A 9,440-nucleotide genomic window follows, 5' to 3' on the forward strand; every position below is an offset into this window, starting at 1 on the left:
CCCTGCTCTGGTATGTGCAGGGTCTCTGCAAATAATCCTGGGAAAGGAGAAACTTGCTCTCGCCCCCCCAAACACATTTATTTTTGGCTTCTCTGTGAGGAGCCAGGGGGGCCGAGACAGTCCCAACTCTGCAGGGGGTGCAGCCAGCACTACAGGCATCCTCCTGCCTTCCCAAGCAGGCACCAGAGCCCCCCCAGCACCTGCCCCCCAGCCCCCTGGCCAAGGGGATTAGCCGACGGTTTGTCCATTCATGGAGAAAAACCTCGCTGTCAGCAAAGAGCTGGCCGGGCCACTGCCCTGCTCCTGCCCACGGCCCTGCCAGCCCTCCCCAGCACGGGCAGGGGGACAAGGGGCCTTCAGCATGGCCTGGGGAGGGGGGTTGCAAACAGCAGGGCTGGGGGCTGCAGGATGGGCATAGGCAGATCGTTCTGAGCAAACACAGCCGTGGCCGAGGTGGGGGATGCCTCATGCTTTTGACCGGGCCTGGGCCTGGGGGGGCAGGTCACCCCCACCCTTCAGGGCCAGAAGGGACCTTTCTCCTGCCTGCACCCAGGCCCGGGCACAGGAGCAGCTCCTGCTGGGCCAGTAAAGTGGGGGGAGCAGCTCCGCACCCCAGGCAGACAGAGCATTCCTGCACAACCAGGAAGGGAGAGACCCCCAGGACACCAGAGACCGGCAGATGCTACCCCATGGACCCCCCCATTCCTGCTCCCCAGGCCTAGGGTGAGGGAGGGACCCGGCGGGGTCACAGAGGCACCCTGCACCCTTGGGTGCCCTCCTCTCCCTCCCACCAGGGTTGTCATGGCAGCCCGGCGGCTGCACCGCGGGGGTAGCTGGAGCCGGTTTTTCACCCACCGCCGTCAGTGACGCAGGAAGCCTGGGGCAGGCAGGCAGGCAGGCAGGGAGGGAGTTATTTTAGATGCTGCCCCATCTGGAGGCTTCCAGAGCCGAAGAGGAGGGATTCGGCCACCTCTCCCACCCCATACTTCCCGCAGCCGTTATTTAAAGAGGAGCGAAAGCCGGACAGGCTCCTGACAGGACAGTTGGCCCCAGAGCCCCCATGTTATGTCCCCCCTCCCCGAGCACACTGTTCCCTCAGCAAACCCCCTCCCACCCCTCCATCCTGCTGGTGCTGTGGCTCCAAGCCCCATGGAAGGAGGGATGGGTCGCAGCACACCGCAGTGCGTGGTACCCAGCCAGGCAGTGCCGTCAGGAGCTGCTTGCCAGCCGGTGCATGGCTTCAATGCTTGGGCAGGCGACCACGGGCCAGGCACCCTTGGCCCCACATCCATGCAGCAGCATTTCCAGGCTCTTCTGATTCTTCCTCCCTCATTGCCTCCTGGGGGATGCTGCCCTGTTCAGTACCACCGAAACCCAAGGGCTCAGTGCCACGTAGATCCCACCACTGCCATTTCAACAGCTGGACTGCATTTCCCTGTGGTAAAGGTGACATCACCCCCCTGATTCCCTCCTCCAAATGACACCAGGGGCTACGGGTGTCCACACCAAAGATCCCAGCAGCCTGGTGCTCGCTGCCATAGCCAGACCATGCGTGCTTCTCACCAGGCAGCATGCAAAGCCTTCCCGAGCCCCTCTGCCCCCGATACCGGCACTCACTGGTGGTGCTTCCCGACATCTGTATAATGCATTTAGATTCCCGGCTCATCTCCCGTGAGTTGAAGGGCCGGACGCGCACTGCCACCTTCACGGATGCTCCCGCCATTGCGCCGGCCGGAGGTGGGTCCTGCTAGCGGGGAGCAGCGGCTGTCCTGCGAGGAGGGAAGAAAAGGGCATTAGGAAAGCTCGCATCCCAATCCCCATCTTGCAGCCGTGGCGGAAAGATGAACGGAAAGCCTGTGCAACGAAACCTCCCAGGAATGCTGGTTTGCCTCTGCCCAAAAGATGACATTTTGTTTCATCCCTTGATCTGCACACATTTTGCCTCTCCCACCTCCCCCCCATATCTCAGGTCAGGACCCCCTGCTTGGTCCCAGAGGACATCCCTGTCCTTACCCCAGGGCAGCACCCAGAGCCTCCATCACCCTGTGGCATCACTTGGTGGGCACCCACAGCAAGGGACAGGGCCACGTAGGCACTGTCAGCATCAGCATGACTCCCAAGGAGTGTTTTTTCCATCCTGGGTTGCCAACGGCACTGAGCAGGTAGCCCCTCACCTGCAAGCAAGCCCACAATTCCCTGCCCATCACCCAAGCCTCCTGCCTCTGCTCCAGCCCCAGCAGAGTGGGGACTCGGCAGCAGGACTGGGTGGAGGGGAGGGGGGAGAAAACGATGGCATTCATGTCGAGAAAGGAGGCGGCTGTTGAACACAACTGCTGGTATTTGCCTCTCATTCAGCTCCCGGCAAAAGCAGATGTGCGGCGTCAGCAGCAGCAGCACCAGCCAGCAAGCCGGTGACGATCACAGTCAGCTGAAGCTCCCAGCTCACAATCATTTTTCCACTCCTTTTGCTAATAAATTATTAATCACAAACCTCACAAGACAAAACAAACTGCTCTCTAACATCTCCCAGAGCAGCCACTCGTCCTAGCACTGGTGTCTGGGCTCTCTGCAGCCGGTCCCACCTTCCCCGAGCCCCAGTTAAGCCTCACTAGCATTGGCCAGAAAAGAATGCTGGGGTCCTTCCCTTGGCCACCGGGTCCTTCGGGATCAGCCCTGACAAAATCCATTCCTGCCTTCTAACGTCCATCCCCTCTCCTGCCCATCCCCTGCTCCCTGGCTCCTCATGATGAGCCTGCCAGCTGAAGAGGAGCTCAGCACCCTGCAGCACGGGCAGGCATCAGCTCCTCCGGCATCCCTGCCTGTGAGACTCCTGCAAGGGTGTTTACAAATGCCCTGGGGCTTTTTGAGCCTGGTCTTTGCCAGCGGGATGCTCACTCTGGGATGAAGGAGATCAGGAGCAAGCAATGGCACAGCTCTGGTTACATGGACCATGACCTGAAGGAATTGGAGCAGTAAGGATGGGTCCTCAACACGAGATGGGTTTTCCCACAGTAGAAATGAAAAATTTGTGGAAAAGGAGGTAAAAAAAAGGAAGAAAAAATAAATCCACCAAAGGGAAAGTGTCCCAAGAGAAGGGGATGGCTTTAAAACTAACTGAGGTTTGACAGCTCTGGTTTCATTTCCAAAGGGGGTGGGAGGAAAACCAACGTATACTCTGCCCAAAGGCAGGTATATTCGTGGCACAGTGGAAAAATTTGCAGCCAGAAAGTATTATAAGCTGGGCGCTCTTTCAAAAATGCTTCACCTGTTTTAAAAGCAAGCTTGCATCCCTGACAGCAGGAGGAGGACAAATCTTTTCCCATTAGGGTTCCAAAGCCCTCCCCTCCCTGCCCTGCTGGGATGGCTCTGGAGCTCCCACTGCGCTCAGCCAGCAACTGCACCCTTAAATCCCACCAGCTCCAGAGTTCAAGCATTTGGTCTCAGGCTTTCTTGAGCACGGATTATTTTAAGCGGGCGTTTAACACCACCGTTGAGTCCCTGAGCTGGCAAGCGGGCTGCCGTGTACCAACAGGCCTCTGCCTTCCCCAATCTGCTGCTTTCTCAGATGGGGGAGAAAGGAAAAATTAAACAGGACTCCTCGCCAAAGGGAAACAAAAAAGTTGGGTTTCCCATGAAACGATGGGATATATTCCTGGGTGGAAGAGCTGCATCCTCACGAGGCCATCGGCTTGAGCTGCTCCACCCTGTGGCACCGCTGGTGCTCAGGGATGATGGATCCATTGCTGGGCTAAACCCCACGCAGCACCCGACAACTGCCTGCGTCAAACGCTTCCCTCTCCTCCTCCACAGCCTGGACAGCTCTCTTTCCCCCACTTTGCTGTCTCTCCAGCTCCCAAGGATACAAAGAGGTGGGTCAGGTCCCCAGGCTTCTGTGTTGCAGCACAGCCCTCAGCAAGACCCACCAGCACCAGCACAGCACACCCGGCAGTGACCCCAGCAGCCCCGCGACCGACCACTGTCCACCACAGGCAGCTTCAGACCCTGCCCTTGTTCCCTCCCGCCCCAGCGCCATTCCCATCACAGCCCCCTCCAGCCCTATCACTTCCCACAAAGAAGCTCCAGTTTCTCCTTCGTCCCACTTTTCCGGGCACCTCATCTTGCTGTGTGCCCTCCATCGGTGGCTGCTCGCCCTCCTCTGCTGGGAGGCCCCACTCAGCTCCACACCCGTACCCCCTCAGCCCACCCTCGCTGGCCGTGAGAAGTCCCCTCCTCGCCAGCAGAACCTTTCCTCTCTCCCTGCCATCCCAATGCCCACATCCCGGCAAATTCCCAGCAAGCCATCTGGCTTGCCTAGCCCAGTGGCACAGGCTTCTCTCCCTGCCGGTATTCCCTGCTGCAAAGCCGCACGCTCGGCTCCATTTTCTGTCTCCATCCATTTTCTTCAACTTCCTCGGTCAGCAACATGCCGCTTCCCCCCTGCTCCTCTGCAGCTCTCTAGTCCCACCTCTGCCACAGCAGCACAAGGACCCCAGGCAGCACCGTGTCCCCTTGGGGAGCACCGACAGCCCCCTGCCCAGCTCCTTCCCTCGACACTTATTTTCCCGGCTCGGCCACGAGGAGGATTTCAGCCTGCACCCCACGTAATGTGGCAGCACCACCAGCCACGGCCAGCACTGGCATCACTGGCCACAGACGCTCAGCATCCCGCAGAGAGAGGGGACATGCTGCAGCGGGCAGGCTGTTGGACAGGCAGGGCAGGGGCAGGCAGCCTCCCCCAGGGCAGGCAGGCAACTCAAGCCCAGCCAGCTCACTCTGCCTGGGGACAGCCGGCCACCACCTGCTTAATCCGCCATCGAGAGAAATTCAATAAGCTGCTATCAGCCGTTCGCTGGGAGTGGGCCAGCACCACGGTCCCAATCCCCGCTCCCTCCCCACCTCCTCCTGGGGCCACCCCACACACATGCGAGACAGCAGGGGACGACAGCAGAGTCCCCGGGGCCATGGTGCCGGGGTGCATGTCCAGACCTGTCCCCCAACTCTGCAGGGCACCCCTTCCCCCCCTTCCTGCGCAGTCCGCTGCTCTCTGCCCATCCCTACTGGCACACCCGTCAGCCCTCAGTGATGAGCGAAAGGCCTAGAGAGCGATGATTAACTGGATCAGCTAAGATTAATTGGGCAGAGATTAGCTAACAAGAGCTCTCTTAAGTCTGAGGGCTACTGACTGGCAGCCTCCCTGCCACCACCAAGAGGTGACCAGTGGGATGGGGAGCATTGTCCCCAGGTGCCACCCGCAGTGAACTCTTCCCCTAAGGATGCTGCAGGGACATGCTGTGCTGCCTGTCCCTTGGGTGCTGCAGGCCACCGGGGTTTGAGCGATACTAACGTGGGTCGGCACGGCCAGGATGCTCCATTCCCTGCGCCCAGCCTGGGGCAGGGGCTGCCTCGCTGGGGCCACAGGCAGCTCTAACAGATGAAGAGCTGCCTGCGCCTAGGGAAATCCAAGGCGAGTTTCTCCTTTTGTCTGCGTGCATCCCCACGTCACCTTGGCGGCGAGGACGGACGCCCTGTCTGGCTGCACCTCCCAAACCACGGTGCTCTCAGCCGCCGACGGGCTTTGTTTTAACGAGCTCTTCCCCTGTACCCCTTGTTGGGGTCCCCCAGCTCCATGTGGGACCACGGGACCCTGCCCTCCCTCTGGGGACAACAGGGACAGTGGCAGACCCTGGGGGCAGCTGGTCCAGATGACGCGGCTCCATCGGTGCCTGCCAGCCGAACCTGACAGCTGCTCCCCGCTCGCCTCCTGCTCCACACAGGGCAAGGGGCTGTGACAGTGCAGTTTTCCCCGGCACAGCACCCGCAGGTGGGGAAGCAGCTTAGAGGACAGCCCTGGGCAGGGGCAGGGGCAGGTGCCCCCCCAGCCCCAGCTGAAATACAGCCCCCCACTTCCCTGGTGCCATCATGGGCACCCTGCCCTGTGCCCCCTCGCCTCCCACCTAGCCCAATGGAGGACATGGCTTCGGGGCAGCGTTTGCAGCTCCCTGAGAATTTCAATGTGAATTAAATCTGCAAGTAGCAAATTTAAGGCCGTGGATGAGGCATTTCGCTCACCACTGGCCAGCTCCTTATCCCTGCTGCAAAGGCGAGTCATCTGCCACTCCATTGCCCGCTCTCTCCATCTTCTCTTCCGCATGCTAAAACCCATAGCGGAGAAAAGCTGCACAGAAAAGGCAGTGAGCTCCAGCGGGTTACCAGCATGGCTGGGCACAGAGAGGGGTGGGCAGCCAGGGAGGGGGGGGGAACACCAGATTCTGACACTCCCCAGGGTTTGAGGGCTGCAGCTCTGGCCACACACAGGGAGGCGGGGGGGTGGCAGCAGCAGCATCTGTGCCAGCGCTGGCTGCCATCTCCCAGACAAAATGGAGGTCAGCAGCAGCGTGTGGGGATGGTAGAGCCCACCACACCCCTAGCTGTACCCGGGGAGGGGGTCTGCTGCCCCCCCCCCATGCCAAGGAGGCCACCTGCTGAGGGGCTGCTCCAGGCACTGGGGCGTGGAAGGACGGCCATGGAGGGGCAGGGGAGATGCTCAGCTGGTTCCTTGTCCTCCCCGAGCCCCACAGCAGAGGCGTGGGACCTGAGCAGGCAGGAGACCCCAGTGTGCAGGGGATCTGTGGGGTCTGAGGGAGGGGATGCTGCCCCATGGCGGAGGAAGAAGAGGAGGACGAAGAGGCAGAGGATGAAGACAATGGGGCAGGTGCAGGGCTGCTCCCTGGGAGCCCGGGTGGCCAAGCGTGGGGCTCTGCACCAGTCCCTCTGCTCAGGGACCACCCCCTTCTCCAGGCAGAAGCCATCGGCGCTGGCCCAGACTGACATGGCGGCCCTCACCCAGCTGCCCCCAAGCGCAAGGTCAGCAGCAGCTCGTCCTTGTGGGGCAAGCAAGAGCCTCGGCTTTGCAGCGCCTTTGCCAGCCACCCCACCCCACCCCCGGCAAGAGCACCAGCTGGGGTGCCCACTGCTCCCTCCAGCACCATCGTTGACTCTGAAGCATAATGATGATGGTGCAAGATGGCTCAGCATCATGGCCAGAGCCACCTGCTCTGGAGAGGGGAGTGGGGCGGCTCTGGGGTGAAAAGGGGTCCGTGTGCCTCCTCCCACAGGCAGCGGGGACAGCATCCTCCCTCTCCCCACCCCAGGCGGGTGCCGGGGCTGCAGAGGCGTCACCCTGTCCCCGGGAAGGCCCCCCCCGGTGGGATCCTTCTGGAAGCCGGGGCGGCACCCGCCGCCTGCCGCGCTGGGGACCCGCGGGCAGCCCCCGCCCGGCCTCCCTCCCCCGCGCCTCGGGGGGAACCCGCAAAATGGCCGCCGGCCGCAGCCCCCCGCCCCGCCGGGCCACCGGGAGGGCGCGTCCCGCTTCCCCCCCGCCACGCCTCGCCCCCGCCGGGGCCGAGGGGCGGCACCGCCATCCCAGGACAGCCCTGGACGCCCCCCCCTCCACTCGGCCGGCGTCCGGGGACCGCGCCCGCGCTGCCGCAGCCCCACCCGGGCTCGGCGGGGCTGCCCCGTCCCGCACGGTGCCGCCCGCCCCTACCTGTACCTGTGCCTGTGCCCGGTTCGGCGGGGCGTAGCGCTCAGCCGCGGGCGGGGGGCACCGGCATGAGGCCGAACCGCTCGGTGCGGTGCGGTGCGGTGCGATGCGATGCGGTGCCGGTGCCGGTGCGGGTGGCGGCAGCCCCGCCCCTGCGGTCCCCGCCCGCCCCGCCCCGCGCGCTGGTTGGCCGCCGCCGCCTGGGAGAAAGCGGGGGTGGGTGAACCGGGAGGGCGCGAGCCGGGGATGGAGCGGTGACGTCAGCACATCCCCCCCACCCCCGGTCCGCGCTGCAGAACCGCCGCAAGGGCGCGGGGAGGGGCGGGGCCCCCCGCGTCGCCCGGCAACCGTCGCCCGGCAACCGTCGCCCGGCAGCCGTCGCCCGGCAGCCGTCGCCTGCCCCCCGGGCGCGGTACCCCGGCCCCACCGGCACGCCGCCCCGGGGACAGCTGCCCCCTCCAGGTCTACCCGCCGGCCCCCGGCCCCCTCTCCGGCCCCCGGCCCCCGCCGGCCCCGGCTGCCAGCATCCACCTCCGGGACAGAGCTTCTTCACCCCCCCCGGCCCGATCAGCCATACCCCCCCGCCCCGCAGACCCCGGGAGTGGCACGGCCGGCTCCCTGTCCATCTGCGCCGGGGAATTTAGACCCAGCGCGGAAAGCAGATTATGCCTTCGCCGCCAGCTGTTTCCAGCAGTGCGTCCTTCCTCGCCCCTCCACGCCAACAGCGAGGCCACACATCCCCTCCCTACCCCCAGCCCTTCCTCAAGTCTCCCTGGAGGACAGGCAGCAGAGGGGTCCACCCGCAGAGGGGTCTTCATCCACCCACCCACCGCAGCGGTGGTGGGTCTCCAGCGGGTCCCTCCCGCAGGAGTTTTAGGGACTGAGCGTTTTGTCAATGCTGCGAGCATCCGGCAGCAATCCCCTCAGCCAGGGGAGCACATGGCTGGGGCACAGGATGAGGACTTGGCTTGGGACCTCTCAGGACATCAGGACTTCTTGTCCTCACTCTGGTAGATGATGGCCGGGCAGCAGTGCCCAGGCTAACTGTAGTTTCCACCATCCCTGTGGTGTTGGCTACACTGGCTCCCAGCTCCTCTCAGAGCCGACCACCCGGCTGCCCAGGCAGAAGTGCTCTCCCCTCGCACTGTGTCAGCCCCACGCACCCGCCCCAAATGCCTTCAGCACCGGCCACCAGTGCCAGCTCTGCCATGGTGGGGCATTTTCCACCCCATAATCGTCATCCCCAGCCCAAAGTTTTGTTCACCGAGTGGCTCCTCTGGCCAGGGACCTGCTCCTCAACCTGCCAGGAGCCGGCGGCAGGCAGCTCGTTCATGTTTCAGAGTATGGATGGCAGAGAACGTGCCGGAGGATGGGCATGATACAATGGACCGTGGGCACATGTGGTGTGTGAGAGGCACAGCATATTGAACAGGCACGCATGGCCTGTGGCATCATCAGGACATGCTGTGATGCCCTCGAGCCAGGCTGAGCCCGCAGAGCACAGCTCGCTGCGGTGGGGACTGCCACTGTGTCCCACCCATGGCTCTGCCCTTGTGCAAGCCATCCCGATGGCCAGCCTCCTCCAGGCGGCTGTTGCTCGGCCAGGCGTCCTTTCTGCAAGGCAGGTCCTTGGTCAGGGAGACCTGGCTGACAGAGCTTTGTGCTGCTGGAGGAGTCGTGACCGTGGCGGCTGCGCCGGGCCAGTCCCGGTGCAACCATCCCATGGCACAGGAGCTGCATGCCCAGGAGCAGGGATCCCACCTGCTGAGATGGTGTTGGGAACCATCAACCACCGTGTCCTGGGGGCCACGGCGACGGGGTCTGCATGTGTGCTTGCCAGTCCCAGAGGCTGGCGTGCCTGAGGAGCAACGCCCCCCCAGCGCTAGCAAGGGGGGAC

The 9,440-nt window shown here is 63.5% G+C and overlaps 1 protein-coding gene across 26 annotated transcripts in view; it reads right to left on the reverse strand.

The window, feature by feature from the left end:
* The window catches only part of KIF1A (kinesin family member 1A), a 42,194-nt gene extending 34,627 nt beyond the window's left edge, over positions 1-7,567 (reverse strand). For 24 of the 26 annotated variants that reach the window (XM_052803153.1, XM_052803152.1, XM_052803150.1 and 21 more), the window contains exon 1: positions 1,618-1,769. In XM_052803153.1, the coding sequence (XP_052659113.1) occupies positions 1,618-1,723 (106 nt within the window). In that variant the 5' untranslated portion in view covers positions 1,724-1,769. Of the gene's footprint in view, positions 1-1,617; positions 1,770-7,552 lie in introns of those variants that run through there. The other 2 variants (XM_052803154.1, XM_052803127.1) reach the window with 1 other exon arrangement.
* Between the last annotated feature and the right edge of the window lie 1,873 nt (positions 7,568-9,440).

Source organism: Harpia harpyja, chromosome 12 (assembly GCF_026419915.1).
Source record: "Harpia harpyja isolate bHarHar1 chromosome 12, bHarHar1 primary haplotype, whole genome shotgun sequence".
Lineage (NCBI taxonomy): Eukaryota > Metazoa > Chordata > Aves > Accipitriformes > Accipitridae > Harpia > Harpia harpyja.